The sequence below is a fragment of the Actinia tenebrosa genome, unplaced genomic scaffold, assembly GCF_029948245.1.
Source record: "Actinia tenebrosa isolate PJP-AT-01 unplaced genomic scaffold, QUT_ActTen_1.0 PGA_scaffold17__23_contigs__length_9995812, whole genome shotgun sequence".
NCBI lineage: Eukaryota > Metazoa > Cnidaria > Anthozoa > Actiniaria > Actiniidae > Actinia > Actinia tenebrosa.
Window position 1 is genome coordinate 6,971,677 of NW_028292577.1, and position 21,409 is coordinate 6,993,085.

The 21,409-nt window shown below is 39.9% G+C and overlaps 2 protein-coding genes across 2 annotated transcripts; one reads left to right on the top strand and one right to left on the bottom strand.

Moving 5' to 3' along the window:
• The first annotated feature begins 564 nt into the window (after window positions 1-564).
• LOC116302368 (cilia- and flagella-associated protein 52) lies at window positions 565-12,253 on the top strand. The gene is made up of 15 exons (XM_031711646.1): window positions 565-786; window positions 1,250-1,586; window positions 2,536-2,664; window positions 2,946-3,045; window positions 3,186-3,242; window positions 3,494-3,669; window positions 3,970-4,027; window positions 4,326-4,438; window positions 8,571-8,719; window positions 9,075-9,293; window positions 9,562-9,602; window positions 9,970-10,016; window positions 10,291-10,393; window positions 10,697-10,831; window positions 11,514-12,253. Exons 1-15 carry the CDS (start codon window positions 711-713, stop codon window positions 11,658-11,660), a joined length of 1,887 nt encoding a protein of 628 aa, XP_031567506.1. The 5' UTR covers window positions 565-710; the 3' UTR covers window positions 11,661-12,253.
• Window positions 11,731-21,367, bottom strand: LOC116302369 (actin-related protein 8). The gene is made up of 13 exons (XM_031711647.2): window positions 21,232-21,367; window positions 20,166-20,456; window positions 19,262-19,369; window positions 18,779-18,952; window positions 17,905-18,015; window positions 17,573-17,688; window positions 16,972-17,032; window positions 15,929-16,021; window positions 15,545-15,649; window positions 14,808-14,918; window positions 14,254-14,437; window positions 13,178-13,341; window positions 11,731-12,856 (listed from the first exon to the last, which is right to left on the bottom strand). The coding sequence occupies exons 1-13, from the start codon at window positions 21,280-21,282 to the stop codon at window positions 12,704-12,706; spliced, it is 1,722 nt and encodes a 573-aa protein (XP_031567507.1). The 5' UTR covers window positions 21,283-21,367; the 3' UTR covers window positions 11,731-12,703.
• Between the last annotated feature and the right edge of the window lie 42 nt (window positions 21,368-21,409).

Genomic DNA, 21,409 nt, shown 5'->3' on the forward strand with positions numbered 1-21,409 from the left:
ACAAATAATTTGCTGATACAAAAATCGAACTCAGAGATGTGACGACCCAAAAAATACGGGTTTAATTTCGAGACCTTAAAAAATACGTGGCTGGTCTCTTGACCCAAAAAAATACCGGGAACGAAAATTGTCAACCAGAAAAAATACGTCGGACCTCCCCGTCATGTTACACACCCGAGTACACCCCCTGGGCTTTCAATAGCGTGACTTTACATTGAAAAGAGCTCGAATCTTTAGCACAAAGCATGATGGGAAACCGAGTATTTGCGCCTCTCTAAAAATTAATCTAGCAGTTTTTCCTTCAACATTTTCTAGGTAAAAATAAGCATTTTAACAAAGCAAAATGACAGTATTTTTCATGGCAATTCTTTTGAATGTCCTGTTCCATTTTCGCAGTAGTCGGTTTCCCGAAGTAAAAAATAATAAAAATAAATAAATGAAAAATGAAAAAAAAAAGATTAAAAAGTGATTTTCAAGAAGAATTTGAGAAGAATTTGAGAAAAAAATGAAAAATGAGAAAATGCAACTGGATTGAAAGAGTACTTGGCGGTCAGCGCAAAGCGTTTGCTCATGCGTAACATGTTATTGTATCCGGTTACCAAGGGTAACGAGCAAGATAAACTGCAGAGTAGAAACTGCAGCAGGAATCCTGTCAAAATACTCTTATTTTTATACTGATTTTGCAGCCTTTTTCATACTTATTCGCCACTATGAACTCTAGGATGTCTACGGAAGAGAATGACGACATTTCAAAGCTCGAATTGCTGTCAGTTGTCGGGTTTGCAGGTAAGAAAATTGGATTCAAACATCGAGTCTCGATACTCAGTCAGTTGTCTCGTATTTTTTTAAAAAAGGTTAGGTTTTAATTTGCCTAGAACTTTTGTAGAAAATTAAAACTTCCTTCACTAAACTTCGTTTTAAGTATTCTTAGTCAAGTGTGAAGAAGAATATTAAATTATCTGGTCTTTTAACTGTAGATTTTGAAGTCATCTCAGCTGTTTATTAGCTGATGAAAATCTACGTTACTTATATATGTATTACTTTAAGATGTAAAATATTCACGCTTGTATAGAATAGACAAAAATAAACCATCTATGAAGTCAAGAGTTCGTCATTTTTGTTGAAAAAAACTTGGTTAAATCGCAATTAATGAGTTTTATATGGACTACCCATTTGCTTGGCAAGTAAACTCAAATAAGTCTTGAGGTAAGATCCTTCTCATTCATGATGACATTAATCTTTCATTTAGGAGCAGTCCCAAATGGACTTCTTGTACATCCAGATCGCCAGCATTTAATTTATGCCCTCGGAAGCACAGTTATTGTTGAAAATCTGGAAACCAAATCCCAAATGTGTCTGTCTGGACATACAGATGAAGTTACATGTATTGCTGTATCAAAGAGTGGGCGGTACTTAGCGTCTGGTCAGAAGACACACATGGGGTTCAAAGCTGATATAATTGTTTGGGATTATGAAGAGCGCAAACTGTATTTAAGGTTGACGCTTCATAAAGTCAAGGTCGAAGCCTTGGCATTTTCACCTAACGACATGTATCTTGTGTCGCTTGGTGGACAAGATGATGGCAGGTTTGTAGCCTTTTGACATCTTATCAATTACAGTATCCTGGTCAAATCCATTGAAGAAAATCAAATGTTCGACATTTGCCTTGCAATTTATAGAATTAACTTAAATGCCTTGACAAACAATATTTGTTTCAAGTGAAGGCATTTAAGTTAATACCATTTTTTAAACACTCTATTGCCTTCAGACAATTATTGTCTTAAGGTGACTGCCTACTTTTGGAAATTGATTTAAGCTTTTTTTAAAACTTCGATTTTCCGAATTGAAATTTAATGCTGATTCCAAATCTGGAAAGAAAAATAGGGTGTCCCGAGCTCGTTTTCGAGATAATCAGCATTTAATGGAAGCCTACGCACGAGCTTTTGGAGTAAAAATTGCGCCCCCGGAAGTGATTAGAAAAAAATTAAGATTAATAAGATAATAGTTATTTGCAGACTATATGATTGCACGAACGAAGGCTAGTCAATCCTTCTACAATAATACATGGATATTTTTGACAAAAAGACAGCGAGATACGTTGATTTGTCATATTTTGTAGTTTCGGTGCTCTTAAAAAATCTCATAAAGTCGAACAAAAATCCCTACAAAAATCTATTTTTTCACGTGTTCCTGATTTAAACTTTTCCTAAAATGTTGATATAACCTAGATTTTTAGGAGCTTTTTCGAATGAGCTATCAAAAAATATAGAGTCCCGTGCAAAATTTGAGGGTTTTGCCCTGTTGAAGCTCAAAACGCGTATGGTCCTTCAATAAAATCTTGTAGATTTTTCAGCGGTTTTTGAGCGCGCGCACATCGTGGGCTCAAATCGAACGTTCAAAAGTAGGCAGCCACCTTAAGGCAATACAGTGTAGCTCTAATATCAGCTATTGTATTTTTCTAGCCTTTCTTCCTGAAATATTTACAAAAATGTATGATTCACACTAAATGAATAACCTACTTACTTCTATTCGTAGTGTTGTACTGTGGGACCTTGAAAAGAAAGAGGCCGTATGTGGCAGCCCTGCGGCAGTACCAAGTGCTGGAACAACAAATGCTGTTGCCTTTGCCAACCACAATGATAAACTCTTTTTTACTGGTGGAAAGTAAGTGAATTATTTGCTATTTGTCTTTTAATTCCAAGAAAGATTACCCATTCCTTATACCCAAGTAACCCTAAATTGTTTACTCTTAAAGGTTACAAAGTATATGCCAGCATCAGATGTTACCACACCCCAATTTTGCCTTCTTATTTCCCTCCCCTTTCTTCCCCACCCCTCCCCCTTTAGTAGTTAGGATAGATACTGTATACTGCTATGACTAACCTTTTTATGATTTTGTGTATAATACAACATGTCTTAAACAAACCACCTTCTTGTGCTTGCAGTAAGACTTTAAGAATCTGGTCGGTAGATCTGGAAAATCGAAAGATTCGGCCAACAGATTGCAACATGGGTCAACTGAAAAGAATAGTCCACTGTATCCAGGTAATGATCCTACTGGTTGCACCATACTTGAAGGATTGTTTTGATCAAATTGCAAATTCTGATAAGAACACACTTACGTCACTTTAGTTATAAGCTTGGGCCAGTCTATATAGTTAACACTATTTTAAATGTAATTCAAGGTTGCAGATGATGATCAGCATTTCTTTTGTGGGACGTCTAGTGGAGACATCTTAAAGGTAATATATTAATATTAAACTTAACCTACTTACCTTGGGTTACCTGTGTTGCAGGGACATTGCCAAGAGGGCCGAGGCCCCGCCATTCTCACGCTGTAGAAAACAAAACATTTAAAAGTCACATGATATATTTGTTAGACTTACTGATGTTCTGAAAACAGGTTCCCCCCCCCCCACCAAGCAAAATCCTGGCTATGCCCCTTTGATTGGCTTAGCAGTGCATTCCATGCAAAGATTCATTTCTTTTGCAGGTCATTGTAAAAAGCCATCTTTTGAAGGAGCATGGCCCAGCAAAGGACAAATTCAGCCAGGGTGTTAAGACAATACAGATCTTGAAGACTGGAGATTTGCTGATTGGTTGTGGAAATGGAACAGTAGCTATTGTCAAAGATAGTGACAAAAAAGAAAAGCTCTTCCGAAAAACTAAGTAAGTAATAATTTTTATTTTTTCCCCGCCTGGTATCCTAAAAAATAGTGCATTTTGATTGGCTGTTTGAGTGGGCGGTATTTTGTTAGTATCCGGTGTCCTTTGCTGCTAAACAAGTAAAAAAATTCGGGAAAAAAAATAATAAGTTAGTTACCGTCCTATAGTCGATCTGGGTAGGAAAAAATCTGAAAAACTATAGAATTAGGAATAGTAATTTCACTCCTACACTGTAACATTTACTTTTAGTTTCTAATGATTTAATAATAATTTATTCTATGTTAAATTTTCATTTTTAACCAGGTCTGCAAAAGTAGAAGGGGGAGTTAGTTCCATTGCTCTCAGAGGAAATGGCCATCAGGTATTGTCATAATCATCATTATTATCATCTTAATCACAATCACAATCACTACCACAGCATCACCATCACAACCACCTTCAATTCAAATTTAAAAACCCGTTCTCCCCAAGTATGTAACCCTTGCTTACATTACCACACAGATTCTTCATGCCTCCAAAGGTATACACTCCACCAACAAGACAGTTTAACTTCTCCTGCAGTGACAATTTCACTGGCCTGAGTGTCATCAGTGTACAGTACTTTGATTCTTTATCAATTTTATATTAATGCTATTAATACTTTTTTTAATCCACTTCAGTTCTTTATTGGCACCACTTGTTCTTATATGTACAAGTTCAATTATGATGACTTCACTTTTGAAAGAGTCAACATGTGTCATTATGGTTGCGTCAATGACATTGTCTTCCCTTAGTAAGTATACTGTGTGTTTATCAGTCATTTTGCTTCTGTGTAGATCATTCAAGAATCTAATTTTTTTCTATGTACTGATAATAGTGATTAATGTACCAAACATTAACAAAAACACTCTTTAGTAATTACTAGTTGTTGGGTTACCTGTGTAAGTGCCTGCCTTAGGTCAGCGGAATCTCACGTTTTGTAACGACGGCCATGTTTGTGTAAGCACATGGTTTACTTGAATAAAGCCTACTTTCACGGCTTAATCGTGTATATTCTTCACTACAATTTATTCAAGTAACCAAAAATGGATAAAGTTTTACGTCCTGAACGTTTCGGCGTCGATCCAAGTGATACTGGAGCATCCAAAGCGTGGATACACTGGAAACGAACTTTCGAGAATTTTCTCTCAGTGCTGCCCGATGAAGGTCTCAATAAATTCGGAGTGTTAACCAATTTCGTTTCACCTGCAGTCTTTGAGTACATCGAAGGATATCCAAGCTACGAATCCGCTATGCAATCGCTTCAAAATGTTTACGTTAGACCGACTAACGAAATTTACGCGAGACACGTTCTTGCAACTCGACGACAACAGCCTGGAGAGACACTGGACCAGTATTTACAAGCTCTAAAGGTGCTCAGCAAGGAATGTAATTTCCAATCTGTTACGGCTGCTAAATACTGTGAAGAGAACGTCCGGGATGCCTTCATTACTGGGTTGCAATCAAATCAAATTCGTCAGCGGCTTTTGGAGAATAAAACTCTTGATCTAAAGACAATGTTCGATCAAGCTAGAGCTCTTGATTCTGCCATGCGAAGTTCTGAAAGCTACGCAGTTTCTCAGCCATTCAATGCTGCAGCCGTAGGTGTGTCACCTGAAACCACATCGCCAGCGTCATCTCAACCTGACCCCAATCTCTTAGCTTCAACACTGACGACCGGTGGTCCCAAATGTTTCTTCTGTGGAAATACTAAGCATCCCCGTGCCAAATGCCCAGCTCGTGATGCTGTGTGCCATAAATGTCAGAAGGGGCATTTTGCACAAGTCTGTCGAGGGAAACCGTCAAAGCCTGGTGACGTCTCTGCGGCCCTCTGGCCACCATCACTTGCCTCAGTTGGGACCCCGCAAGCTCTTAAGGCCTCATCTGCTACTGTCATAGTCAATTCAGGATGGAATGTGAAGGCGCTCTTTGATAGTGGTAGCAGCGAAAGCTATATTCACCCAAGTTTAGTAGAAGCAGCTGCTATTCCTGTTAATCCTTCTTCTAGTACAGTGTCCATGGCGGCATCAGCATTATGTACAAAAACCGAGGGATTCTGCACCGTCAACCTTAACTACCAAGGACACAGCTATGAGGAATTTCGCCTGTCAATAATGCCCGGCCTATGCTCTGATCTCATTTTGGGACTTGACTTCCAGTCTCAACATGACCACGTCACGTTTGAGTATGGTGGAACAAAGCCACCCCTATCTGTCTGCGGCCTAACTACGTTAAACATCGACCCGCCCTCACCCTTTGCAAACCTTACATCAGATTGTCATCCAGTTGCTGCTAAATCCAGACGCTACAGTGCAGAAGATCTCACATTCATCAGTGGAGAAGTGGATCGATTGCAAAAGGAAGGCATCATTGAACCCAGTCAGTCTCCGTGGCGAGCCCAAGTAGTTGTAACTAAAGACGAGAACCACAAGAAACGTCTGGCTATAGATTACTCACAGACCATCAACCGATTCACACAGCTTGATGCATTCCCATTGCCAAGAATCAGTGACACTATCAACGAAATCGCTCAGTTTAGAGTTTTCAGTACCCTTGACCTGCAAAGTGCCTACCACCAGATACCGTTGAAAAACGAAGACAAGCCTTACACTGCCTTTGAAGCTAAGGGCAGACTCTATCAGTTTACCCGGTTACCTTTTGGAGTAACCAACGGGGTAGCATGCTTCCAAAGAGAAATGATGAGACTAGTCGAAGACCATAATCTGAAAGGAGTATTTCCCTACCTGGATAACATAACTATCTGTGGAAAGGATCAGTCTGATCATGACATCAACTTGAAATCCTTCATGGATGCTGCACGAAATGCCAATCTTAAGTTCAACGATAGCAAGAGTGTCTTCTCCACGCGCCGTCTTCCTTTACTTGGTTACGTCATTGAAGAAGGTACCATTAGTCCTGATCCTGAAAGGTTACGGCCCTTGAAAGAGCTTCCTCTGCCACACAATTCAAGATCCCTCAACAGATGTCTTGGACTTTTCTCCTATTACTCACAATGGGTACCAAATTTCTCTGATCGAATAAAGCCCATCACAAGCTGTAAATCCTTTCCATTGCCTCAGGAAGCCAAAGAGGCATTTCAAGGAATAAAGAAGATCATCGCAGAAGCCATTGTTTCAGCCATAGATGAAAGTATCCCCTTTGAAGTTGAGACAGATGCTTCGGAAGTAGCACTGGCAGCCACTCTCAACCAGAATGGGAGACCAGTGGCCTTCTTTTCGCGTACTTTGCAAGGAAGTGAGCTAAAGCACTCTGCTGTCGAGAAGGAGGCTCAAGCTATCGTTGAATCTGTAAGACACTGGAGACATTTTCTCACCGGTCGCCACTTCGCTCTAAAAACTGACCAACAATCAGTTTCTTACATGTTTAACCAACGACAGAAAGGGAAGATCAAGAATGACAAGATAATGCGTTGGAGAATCGAGCTCAGTTGTTACAGCTTTGACATAGTCTACAGACCCGGTAAAGAGAATATGGCACCAGACACCTTGTCCCGAGCCAGCTGTGCTACGACTACTCATGATTCCCTCTACAAGCTTCATGAATCACTATGTCATCCAGGCGTTACCAGACTCTGGCATTATGTTCGAACGAAAAACTTACCGTTTTCACTAGAAGAAGTCAAGAAAACAGTAAGCGCCTGCCCTGTCTGCTGTGAGTGTAAGCCCAAGTTCTACCGGCCAGAAGAAGCTCATCTCATTAAGGCTACCCAGCCATTTGAAAGAATAAACATTGACTTTAAAGGCCCTCTACCCTCCAACAACAAGAACAGGTACTTTCTAAACATCATTGATGAGTATTCTCGTTTTCCGTTTGTCTTCCCATGTCCTGATGTATCCACTCCCACCGTTGTGAGGTGTCTTACCACGCTGTTTTCTCTTTTTGGCATGCCGGCCTATGTGCATTCAGACAGGGGAGCATCATTCATGAGTCGAGAGCTACGAGAGTTCCTGACTAGCAAAGGTATTGCGATGAGCCGCACTACAAGTTACAACCCCGCCGGGAATGGACAGGTGGAGAAATACAATGGCACTGTCTGGCAGGCTGTTACAGCTTGCCTGAAGTCCAAAACCCTCCCAGCCGAGTACTGGCAAGATGTCCTCCCTGATGTCTTACACTCAATCCGTTCTCTGCTGTGTACTGCAACGAACGAGACGCCTCATGAGCGTTTTCTGGGCTTCTCTCGTCGGTCCTCTACTGGCAGCTCCATCCCTACTTGGCTGTCTGTACCTGGTCCTGTATACATCAAGCGTAACGTTCGAAACAGCAAAATGGACCCCCTCGTCGATGAGGTTGACCTGCTCCAGGCGAACCCACATTATGCTCATGTTCGCTACCCTGATGGGCGGGAGACAACAGTGTCTACGAGAAGTCTCACTCCCCGAGGTCAGCCGATAAGTGAAGTCTCACCTGTGCAACCAACACCAGCTGAAGCACAATCTGCCACACCCCAACCGGCTGAAGTCCAACCTGCAACAACGCCGCCCGCTGAAGCACTCTTACCTGACAACGGTGCCAATCACGGAACTACCCATGAAAGTAAACAGGCCCCCATTGTACTGAGACGCTCTCAGCGGGGAAGTCATCCCATTGATAGGCTTAATCTTTAGGAAGGGGTGAATGTACTGATAATAGTGATTAATGTACCAAACATTAACAAAAACACTCTTTAGTAATTACTAGTTGTTGGGTTACCTGTGTAAGTGCCTGCCTTAGGTCAGCGGAATCTCACGTTTTGTAACGACGGCCATGTTTGTGTAAGCACATGGTTTACTTGAATAAAGCCTACTTTCACGGCTTAATCGTGTATATTCTTCACTACATTCTATTATACAATATTTAACATTTCTTTTCTCTTTTACTTGTAGTCAATACTCAGATCTGTTCATAACATGTGCAAAGAATGAGATCCGCGTATGGAACACCAACACAAGCAAAGAACTGATGAGAATTGAAGTACCTAACATGACATGTAACGCTGTAGCGATTATGAGAGATGGAAGATCTATTATCAGTGGTAAGATTTATTAAGCTTGTGTGCAGTTCTAGATAGCATAGTAGCTCTGATGCAGGGAAATTAGATTCTATGCTCTCTGTCAGGTGTAGCAGGAGTGAACATAGGTACATTCCCTAAAGAGGTTTGTACCATCAAGATGGCAGCTGTGACAGGAGACAACGATTATTTAGTCGACTTTTTCCTGTGGGAAACTGAACTCTTTCTCATGTAAATTAAACCATATATTAAAACAGATTCAATAATCATTCCTGCCTGTTATGGCTGCCATCATGTGATGGTGCAAAGCCTCTATTTTGTCCTTGCAACACTTTTTTTAATCTCCTTGCAACACTAATCTAACCTCTTTTTATCAAAGGATGGGATGATGGCAAGATTCGTTGCTTCACACCCCAGAAAGGAAAACTAAAGTATGAGATCAACGATGCTCACAGTAAGGGAGTGACGGCACTGGCCACAACATCTGATTGCCAAAGGATAATTAGTGGGGGAGGAGAAGGTGATGTGCGTGTCTGGGATGTCTATGATGGAGAACAACCAACCACTAGCCTTTATCATGCTTTGAAGGAACACAAAGGTATAGTCTCTGAACACTTCAACTTTTCATCCACCTTCACTAACTGAGAGAATATATTCTGTAAAATAAAATAAAATAGCAGAGTGTATTTAAAAAATGAATTAAACCCTCCCCACCCCTTGGAAATTCCAAATCCTACTTAATGTAGGAGGTATGGATATTTTCTGAAACTACATGATATAACCTTTTCAGATCCTCCAAACCCCTCCATGGGGGTTATGTGGATATTTTCCTAGACTAATCAGTCTTGTGTTTGGATTATTTTTAGGTTCTGTGACATGTATTAGAGTGCGTGCTAATGACAAAGAGGTAAGGAAACCAGCATCTAGATTACCATAAAATCAATGCTATATAGCACAAGCATTTTTACGACTTTACCGCTGCCATATAGACCCCTTGCATGTGACGTCAAAGCAACTCAAAACAAAAGAATTTGAATCTCATGAGAATTGGAAACCTATTGTTATGACCCCCAAATTGAGTGGTGTTCCAACGTGCTGCAAGGGATCTACTGGTGCACCTTTGATAATAACTGTCATTTAGTTTCTTTTGTTAAGGTACACTGACCAAGAACGTGACTGCCATCTCTATTTGGCAGAAAATTCATTCTAGGGACTGAATAAAAACTCTCTTCAATCATGATTTAAATTCATTATACCTTGTCCTTTCATTGCAGTGTATCTCAGCTAGCACAGATAGAACATGCATTATCTGGAATTTAGAGTATGTATAAACGATATTATTCTTCCCCCCTTCAGACACACATGCACGTGCCTATGGAATGTTGTGAAAACCAGTTTGTCGCAACAGAAAATAATGGTATAATTTTTTCACATGGGATTTGGAAGTGCTGTAAACAGATCATAATTTACACCCTAACTAAATAAGTCTATAATTGCATGGGAACAAATTTACCAGTTTCCTGCTTACCTTGTGTATCTTTGATGCTGTGGCTTTAGCTCATGATTTATGAACTGCCCATCTTGTTTGTTGCTAGGCGAATGGTTCGGCATCAGATAGTGTTTGCCAACACCATGTTTAAAGCAGTGTGTTACAACCACCAGGAGAGCCAAGTCATCACAGGTGGCACCGACAGAAAGGTAATGACAGTCTTGTGACTTGTAAAAATTGATCGCGTGATCGCATTATGTGTACCACGTGATGAGCTTTTTGATGTACCACGTGATCAAAATTTGTTGGCGTTGTCAAATTTTAATCATGTGGTACATCAAAAAGCTAATCACAAAATGCGATCACAAGATCTCAGCCGTTTTCTCAGCCGTGGGTGGGTTTAAAAGCTCCTCTGGATGCGTTGAAAACGTGGGGTGTAACAGTCTACTGGGAAGAGTAGTATTGCAATCCTAGATATCTTGGTTTTAATTGGTTCATATATTACATTACAGATTGCATATTGGGAAACATATGATGGATCACAGATCCGAGAAGTGGAAGGTTCCAAGTCTGGTTCTATTGAAGGGCTTGATATCAGTCCTGATGGCTTTAATTTTGTTAGTGGTGGTTCAGATAAGCTAATCAAGGTATGCAATAACAATATAGTAGTCCTGGTATAAGTGTGAAAAATGCATGGTGCTATTCCAAAGCATTCAGGATACTAGGTGAATATAGATCTTGCATGTTATGGATGTCATCCATTCTGTCCACGCTAGTGTTTACTAGCCATCATCTACATTCTGTAAGGGATGTCTTCCATGATGTTGCACATTAACACAAAATCCACTCTAATATTAATTATCTCTTATGGGGGTACCAGTGGTGGGGATGTTTATACTCCAAGAGTACTCTTGCCCGTTTAGGATAGGGATGTGCCGCTGAGCCCACTGAACCCTGACCCTGTTCCAGAGCAAGATCGCTGAAAATCATACCCTGTTCCGGTATTGCAAAAATGGATACCCTAATCCAGAGAGGAGAGAGTGTGATTTCATATACCCTGTGCCGGAGCGAGCGGGATTTTATATACCCTGTTCCAGAGCAGAATCGCTAAAAACCATACCCTGTTTGGCGGCACGTACCCGTATAGTGAATATAGGGGAGTAACCCCCCCGGGAAGATATGCTCATCTCAGACCCTCCCCAACCAATCCTTGGAAATTTGTACCCCACCCCCCCCCCCCCCCCCTTCCCCGAACAACAGCAGTTCCAAATCAATCTTCTTAATTAATAGTGGTAATCCCTAATGATATTATCTGGTTGTCCTCTCTAGGTATGGGGATATGATAAAGGTGAAGTCACCCACGTGGGGACGGGTCATAGTGGTGACATTGTACGAGTCAAAATTTGCCCCAATTCCAAGTTCATAATATCAATCAGTGCAGATGGAGCTATCCTGAAGTGGAAATACCCTTATTAGTGGCTTATTAATATATAAATAAACTGTCAGATCTAAATCAATTAATATGATACACTCAAGGGCTTAGAAGTCTTGGTTATCCTGTGTTTATAGGACATTTTTGTCAACATTTTGGTTTCAACACCTCTAACCCTTGAACTCTGAAACAAGTTTTCAATATCTTCAGCTTATTTAGAGTGTAACAGATCTTATCAATATTAAAAGAAACATTCTTATTCACTATTCTGTGCTACTTTGGGCTTTCTGTGGTCGATTCTAACCTGTCCCCAGTCTCCCCAAGGAGAAATTGTACATTATCATTATTTACATTGTGCAAAACAAAAGATAATAACATTTGTAAGATTACTGAAGATGACCAAGATTAAGCTCTTTATTTGAAAGAAAAATTGTCAGTCAGTTGTGGTTTTACTATTTGGGCTCCCTGTGTCATCTATACTTTAAGATTGCATAGCATGACACATTAGTTTTGATGTAGAATAGGTGAAGCTTAGTCAGTCTCGTAGTTCAATCATTTTTGTAAATTATACAGTTTTTATTTGTTTCCGTCAAAGTATTCATATATATCATTTAAAATAAAAGATTTTGAAAATGAAGCATTTTAGTGGTATTAATTTCTTCATATTCATTCAATCAATAACTTTTTCTCCGCACCGATTCCTCTGTTCTCGCTGCCATAATACCAAAACTGCAATCTGATCTACCTTGACAGAAAGGATCAAATAAGATGTTTGATGTCTGATCCATGCCTAGGTGGGATTAGACCCATGTGCAGGCAAATCCATTGACAACCAAGATTAAATGCATGTTTATGGAAAACTCAGCTTGGGAAGTGTAGCCATTTCAATCTTGGTTCTAGGGTACTGCTTATAAGATTAATACCCTTTGTTATCCACAAAACTGAATCAACTATGGTATTCCACACTGTTCATCTATGGGACCAGATGTGGCCTAACAGCGAACCATTACAATAATGGCTCCATTAAGGTACTTACACTACTACTGTTACCCAGACCATCAACCTCAAGCCATCTTTATCATGATGTCTATATGGTTGACCATACGAATAATGATTTCTCACGGAGAGCTCGTACACCAATAATGTTCCATTCTTGTTCAGTCACCCAGAGCTCTTGTGCCGAGTCGAGGATACTGAGGATTGCACCTCCTTTCCATGCTACAATACGGGGATCCATCTCCTGTGAGCAATATCAAAGGAATATCAGCAGAGTATTCTTCCTTTCTTACAATCTGGGTTAGAACTTCTGTAAGTTGAAGGGGTGGGGTAGAAGCAAATATCAAAAGCGCTCTAACGGAGCTCATAATCATGACCATGCAAAACTCAAAGGTTAGATTTTGGTTAACCAATATCGGATTTACAAAAGCACTAGACGGTTCTATAAATTCCTAAATGTATAATATTGACTACAGTGTCACACTCAGAAAAAAATGTATGCTACCAATGCCTCTAGCACTGTGTAAACCAGTAACTACATGTATAAAGAAAACTGTATTCATACCTTTGGCCTTGCTATGACTTCAACTTGGTCAACCAGCTTACGTAAATGCGAAGGAAGTTTGGCCTGCACCCTTGTCTGTAGTACTTGTGCTGCGCCATTGAAGCTGAACCCTCCTCCAATCAACAGTATGTTGCTGTACATTTTTCGCTTTGTGTCTTCGCTTGCTACAAAAAGCAATACAAAATATAAAATCAGAACTGCGGGTATGGTGTTTTGTGAGAGAGGTGTGTAGTGGTAGTAGTGGTGGTAGTAAGGTGTAATGTGGGGTGGTAGGATGGTGCAGGGGTGGATCCAGGGGAGGGGTGCAGGGGGTGTGCACCCCTCCCTGGTTCGACTCTGTACCCCTACTTCCAAGATAACCAATATTGTTTTTACCCTTTGATTCTAAGGTGTGCACCCCTCCCTGTGTTAACTTTGTGCGCAGCACCCCTCCCTGAATAAAATCCTGGATCCGCCCCTGTGGTGTGTTTTGTGGCAACCTGCTTGGTTGTATTAGGTATGCCATAATGTCTGTAAAGTGCTGTGGTGTTGTTTAATTAACAAATAAAACAGCTTTTTTCGTGCTCTGTTTAGTAATAAAGCATGTAGGAAGTGGCGTACGCATGAAAGAAGTGTAAGAAGAAGCATGAGGCTTGTGCTTCTTAAGATATGGACACATGGTGCAACATTGCAAGCATGCGCGGATGTTACAGCACTGTGCTCCATTCACTAGTTAAGCAAAGTTTTTGACCAATCAGCATGCGCATACTATCCTAACTATATAATAATGTGTCGTAAAGTACTTCAGTGCAGAGTTCTTGTGGTATACAGAAGAGTTAATATATACTGATAGTGGTTGGTTAGAATGTGGTGCTGTAAAGTATGGTGTAATGTTCTGTGCTTTGATGTGGTATGCTGTGGATAGCCATGGCATATGGTGCTTATGAATGCAGCGTAGTAAGCTGTGAAGGAGGAGGAAGTATGCAGCGATGGTATGCTGTGCTGTGTTTTGGTGCGGCGTGCTGTGCAACGCCATCTGAAGTGGCACAGTGCGATTCAATGTGACTACTAATAATTATCAACATCTAATCACTTACGACAACACTCAATACTCTGTATTATAGCCTGATCCATAGCTAAGGTCTTCTCTGCTGATGCTACCATTGGACGCTTCCTGTTGCCTGGAATAACTGGGGTCCCTGAGACCTCAGCCTGGTCGGCTTCGTTTGCTGTGTCAGTCCCTGCCCCACCTTTCTTGCTTGACTGATCACCACGCTGCGACTAACAAACAAACAAACAAAAACTACTAATGTAAGAGTCAGACCTTGATCCAACAAAGACCTGTCAAAACCAAACTAATTGAACAACCGATCATAGAAAAAGACAGACATGTGATAAGAAATTCAAGCAATATTGTCTCTTGCATTAGAAAGAACCTAAAAAGGTGTCATCTTTCGGACCACTATCTAAACCTCACTACAATATCTTACAAGTTCTTCAAGACTGTACAGAATTCAAGGGTCCTGTATTGGATGCGTAGGATCCCATATAAAGTGCCACAGGGTTCCCATTTATGAATTATTTCCTTTTTGCTTTTACACATAGGCTTTTCTACTAAATGCAAGCAGTGGGCTTGCTGTGGTGGCTGTACCTCGAGCAAATATCTATCATCTAAGAGGTCTTCTGGATCGTCGTATGGCGGGTCTGATGTGAACACCAGCCTCTTACCAACAATACCAAACAACTGAGGGAAGAACATAGCCTAACAAAAAAATGACAAAAAGTTTCATTATTCATTTTTTCCTTCAGAGGAAACATTGAAAAATGTATATTATTAAGAACACAGCTCATTGTATTTTCTCTGAAAAGAAGCTACAGCCTGACAGCTTGTGAGTTTTTATTTACGATTTTTTGCCACATGTCTTTCTTTTGATGAATATTAATTTCTTTCTTCACAGTCAACATTTGAGAAGAAAAATAATATGGATAAAACTCACCCTTTTTTCAAGGCCAAGATTCAAAGTGTTTGAAGTTTTTGATTCAAATATTGGAATCTGGATTTATTACATTATTGAGTAGTCTTATCCATCATGATAACACATCCTTGCCCTTTTAAATGAATTCCAGCAGGTTCAATTTGATTTTAATTTTTCAGCCTTTCCTCAAGATGAAATGTCAAAATCAACTACAGGTTGTATGGGTCTATCAATACTCCATTTTACAGTTCCATTCAGTGACCACAAATAATAGTTCCTAGCCGAGGTTGGAGTTGCAGCGCATGATAATCTATAGTTTTGCTATGCACGGAAACTCCAGCCTCGGATAGGAACTATTATTTGTGGTCACTGAATGGAACTGTAAAATGGAACATTGATTATTTCAACTAACCATTGGTGCTTGAATAGCTTCGTTGCCAATCTTCAGGTTGTAAGACAGAGGTGCTTGATTAGGATGGTGTACCTGGAACTCGTGGACCCGACCACCTACTATGTCCTGGAATAATAAAACCAGACTTACTTATCTTGAGTTGCTCTCTCTAATGACAAAATTTTTCCCATAATTAGATTTAAGATTCAAAACTTATCCCAGTCTCTTGCTAGATTCTAAAGTGGTGATGGAAGCAAAATTTAGATAAAAATAAAGGGAAAATAAAGCAGGACCATACCACATAGTTCTATTAAAGCAACAAGGGGGGACCCAGGGGGAGGGGGAAGGAATCTTTTGCACTGACTGCCTTTGCTGTTTCAATATTAAGTAGAGAACTTGTCTGACCTGGCTAAGATGACAAAATGTTTCCTTGAGTTCAGTGAGCATGAAAGTATTAAGGTTACTCTTCAGGTCACACTCTTTGTATGGAAAGTTAACCTGCACAGAAAAAAACCCAAGATGAACAAAGAGAGGTTGAACAAGGATTATTTTATAACAGAGTTTCAAGACCCACAAAATTCCTGGTCAAAAGTGCAGACCCCTTAGGAGGATCCTTTGGTAAATTCATGACTTTGTGACGTTGGTTATCCTCAATAAAGATTATTATTGCCCCTTGCACTAAAACTCAAGCTGAGGATCAAAACAATGAAAAATATTACAGCACTTCTTAATCACTTCCTTGAAATCGTACGATTTTCTGTCGTAGCAAAATAAGGTCTTTATAGACATCAATCAAAGTGTTCACACGACATTGTGGAAAAACACAAAGCTTCAAACGGCATGTGCCTTCATTGACTTCCTTAAGGTCAAGTAAAAAAAGAAAAATGTTTCTTGTCCCCAATCACTTCATTTTTTGGGGCAACCTATCTTTTTATTGTTATTGGAAAAATCAGAACGAACAAAAAGCAACAGGCATTACTTTCACTTTGTAACTAGTTCTGTCAATTGGGTAAAAAGAGAATTACTTAAATACATAAACATGCATTTGTCTTTATTTTGATTAAATAAAAAGTTAGAAAATAACAAAAAAATGTGTCTACCCGCTCTCTTTTTTATACGAATCTGGACGAGAAACATTCGTGTTTTTTTTACTTGTCCTAATAACCTACTTCAACCTAAGGGCAAATGAAATAATGTAAGTTTTTTTCTATGTGATTGGGGAAGTGCTGTATCATTGAAAAATTCAATCCTTAATAGAAGGGAATTGTTTTGCTTTGTTTTCTTAGCTCAGAAAGAGTTTGAAAATAAATTTGTATCTTTTTGCAAAAAAAATAGAAAAAGCTCCAGATTCTAATCACGCCTCTATCTGTTAATGTTACTTTCTTTCATCATTATCCTCTATGTCTGTGTGGCACGTAGTGCTGACACCAAGGACTTTAAGGACTTACCTTCTTTAACAACCAGTAAAAGCATCGTGTAATGTCTCTTCCACCATAGTGCAACCAGTGTCTGACAAGAAAATGTATTGAATGAATGTGGGGAATTAGATCATTCATTTCATTGACATGGAAAGCAAGCTGGATTTGCAACTCCAGATGGGATTGAAAACAGGTTTTACAACCCACTTGATAAAGCTGCCCATAGATTGAATCAGAATTTAGAAGTTGATTTTTGTGGAGGAAGGAAAAACTGGAGAATCCGGAGAAAAACCCTTGCAGAACAGGAAAGAACAAACAAACAAGTCTACTCACATGCGACACCAAGCCCTGAAATAGACCTCTTCGGCTCTGACCTAATGTTTTCCCATCTCAGACCACAAGTCATTCCCTAGAGTATCATTTTTTTATTTAAGGTTTGCGCTCGGTTGCACATGAGAAGACACATGAATATGGATACAACTCAAGCAGAGAATCTTATTCTCAAGGGAATGACACGTGGTCTGAAAGAGGAGGTCTATTGGACCAGGGTAACATTGGTGAGAGGAGGGGCATGAGTGGTGCACCCCAAGAAGTCTCTAGATTCTCTAAAAGTCTCATATTCATAACATACCTTGAGTTTGGTATGACAAGGCCATCCTCTACACAACAGACACTGGCCTTTTCATCTCCTACATCAACCACACAGGCACTGCTGAGCCCACACCCAAATGTAGAGCACACAGACTCCTGAGAAAACAAAAAAACAGATAACAAAATCTTTTTATTCATTCCAACATCGCTTGTTGCTCAGTCTTTTTGTCACATGCATGAACAACTAGGTAGGAGGGAAATGGTCTCCCTTCCACCTCCCAAAAAAAAACCAACCAGCTAAAGTTGCAATTCTATATGTAATGCATGTGCTGGCAATAATCCCCAGTATCAAGGTTTTTTTATGTTAGGAACCTGTTGTATAATAGCCGAAGAAAATTTCAGCCTGTTGATAAGAATGTCCATCATTTCCTTGGTGTGGTTCTTGTTGAATGAGTCAGGAATCACCAGCACAGCTCTGTAAAACTGGAAAGAGAAAAAGACACCTTTACTGTGAGGAAGCTCCTAATTAATAATAATAAACAAACGCATCATACAACATCTTGTTGCTTTTTACAAAAGGACCAGACGGATATCAAGTTTGTGGTAAAAATTGCAAAAAAAGTCAGTTACTCCTGATGAACAAGTAGTGTTTTAGTGCAGATTTAAACTCTGAAACTGAACTTGAGTACCGGTGCAGCCAAAGCGAAGGTTCTTTTTTGGTCTTGTTGTCACAAGCAGAAATTTAGAGGAGGAACGTAGGGTATGTTTGGGCTGATACAACTTAAGGAGATCAACTAAGCCAATCAGGAGCAAGCAATGAAGCCAAGATCTAATGGGCCTTAATCATGCAGCAGCCATGTTGACTGGAACAATAGTAATACCAATATTGTATGACCTTTCAAATGATTAGCGATTAAATGACCTTAGCCTTGGCTCCACCTACGGCGTCAGGACTTCAACGAAACCTTCCTCGGCTTTCAAGACATGTAATCACTTATCACCCTTAGGTCATGCTACTAATTCAGAGGCGGATCCAGGAATTTGTTCAGGGAGGGGTGCAGCGCACATAGTTGACTCAGGGAGGGGTGCACTCCTTAGAATCAAAGGCAAAAACATTATTTTGTATTGGTTAAATCTTTGAAGTAGTGACACAAGTGGAACCAGGGAGAGGTGCACGCCCCCTGCACCCCTCCCCTTGATCCGCCACTGTTAATTATAATTACGACAGAGTAATTTTGATACTTACAGGTAAATCAGTGAGTGGGATTTTGAGCATGGTTTCTATTGCGTTTGCCCAGATTCGCTCAAGGTCCTCACAAATTGCAGTCAGTGAGCCTCCAGGACCACCATGCAAGTTGAGACAGCCAAATTTCATTGGCCAGCGCAAGTTGTAAGGCTCTCGGGGATCAATATATAATGCCTTGTTGAATCAAGAACAAGAATTATTATAATATAGTTTTGCCTCAGAGAATTTTCATTATTGTGTTGCAATAATTAAACTACAGTGTATTGGCATGATCATTGACTGTTGTGATAGGAAGTAAACTGAGAGGAAAAAGAATAAGATCAATGCCACCAGGGGAGGGGGGTGGGGCAAAACTCAGCTTCTGAAGCTGCACATGACAGTATGCAAATAAGGATCAATGTGTGGGGTTAACTTTACTGCTACATCTAGTTAATTATTTCTCTAGTTTGTTTATAATGGAATTATTTATTTGTTTGCCTCTACCTGTTCTCCCGCGACATAGGTCGGTTGTGAGCTGAGATCAGTCCACTCTACAGAACAATCTTCTTCATCGAGCACTTCTGGTTCAACCCCACTATTATATGCAGCTACCTGGAAGAATTATTCAGAGAAAATTTTCTATAAAATATTGAGGAGTCTTTTTTGTTGTCCATTTATATGATATTCATATTTATCATATAATTATCCATAAAATACCTATATTTCTCCTTTTCGAAAAACTGATATTTTCACATGTGAAAATAACATGTTATTTTCACATGTGAAAATATCGTTACCGTGTGTATTTAAGCTATTAGTTTATGAATAAAAACTCTTTATAATAATAAAAAGCTTATTAAGTTGATTTAATGGATAACTATATAATAAACAGAATATTACATGGGAGCTTGGAGATACGAAATTTATCTTCTCGTGTTGAAAATCTCTCATGAGTGAGCGCAGCGAACTCGTGAGAGATCTTTTCAACACTCGAAGGTAAATTTCATATCTCCGCACGCCCATGTAATATCCTCTATTTATATCACTGGCAGATGCCTTCATCAAAATGATGCCTCAATTTTGCATTGTCGCAATGACTTCTTTAGATTGTAGTACAGTAGTAGGGGCGAGAAGGCAAATAATTGTTTTTAAGGTGCTGCTCAAAAACCCTCAAATTGATACCCTGAAACAACCTCTTGGCTAATCTAAGTCAGGGCAATGCTAATTCACAGATCAAACCCTGAAACAATCTCTGGGCTGATCTAAGTCAGGGCAATGCTAACTCACAGATCTAACCCTGAAACAACTTCTGGTCTGATCTAAGTTAGGGCACAGCTAACTCACAGATTGAATTGGAATTTAGCTTGTCATTGGTACACTAATGATGTAAAATGTGTGAAACTCTTACTTGGCTGGAAGATATTTGTTGCTTGCGGCTCATCCCAAGACTTGAATTTCTTGACCAAATAGCTTGTTCAACAAGACTCAAAGCAAGATCCCTCTGTGTCTCACTGTCAGCATGGTATATTCCTTCCCGTTCCAAAATCCCATCATTTGGCAGAGGAACTGTGTTTTGGGGTGGTCGTCTCCAGGCAATAACGTGAGGAAAGCTCTTGGGTAAGTGGTCAGTTGCTCGGCCAAGCCACATTGTTGTAGACCCTGGGTGAAGTACTATTAAGGTTGATGCCTGTACTGCATGCTACGTAATCAAGATAATATGCAAGTCTTATTAGTGGGACATCTGTGATTCAAGTGTATATTGCTGGCAGTTCTAGAAAATATCCATACCATCCCTATGAAGTGGGATTGGAATTTTCAAGGGGAGGGGAGGGGAGGGTCTGAGGGTTTATTGGCAGTAGTATCAGAAATATGCATACCTCCCCCATGGAAGGGGATTGGAATTTCCATGGGGTGGGGAGGGTCTGAGGGGGATATATTGCCCGTAGCTCCAGAATATATCGTATAGTTCCAGAAAGGTCCATGCTTCCCTGAAATTGTTGAGCATTTAGGACAAGCCTAATTATATATGGAACATTTAGGCCCTGTTAGGGTGGTTCTTATAATCCATAATCCCGGGTTAATTTTGGAAACAAATCCTGGACCCAGTCGTACAAAGAGTTGAAAGTTATTTCCAATGGTTCTATCTGATGGAAAAATCTTATCCAGTTAATAAATTTATTGGATAACAGCATCGACTTATCCACTGGATAAGGATGATTAAACGCTGTCCACCCTTTACAACAAGACCAAGGTATCCCAATTCTGTAAACAAATATATCCCTAAAATAAATGCTTAATAATAATCAGTAACTGATAAAAAGCAACGCAAATAATGCCCTTTAGTGGCCAATGAATTTCTCTTCAGAAAAAGCGGCTACAAGAGACGAAGAGAGAGACCTATGCATGCTTAATTAGGTTAACTCTTGACAGTGTGCGAAAAACCATGATATTATAAAAAAATTTACAATGACTACCTCAACAGGCTCAGTAGAAACCGGACGCTCAACCTTGACTCCACGAGGCATAACGACGGCTTTAAAGTCAAACGATTTTTCGCTTTTCGAAACCTTTTCTCACTCAGCAAAGAAACGCTTCGCCGGCCACCATTTTGAAAACAGGACATTGAGCCCACAGTGTAATCCGCTGGACAGC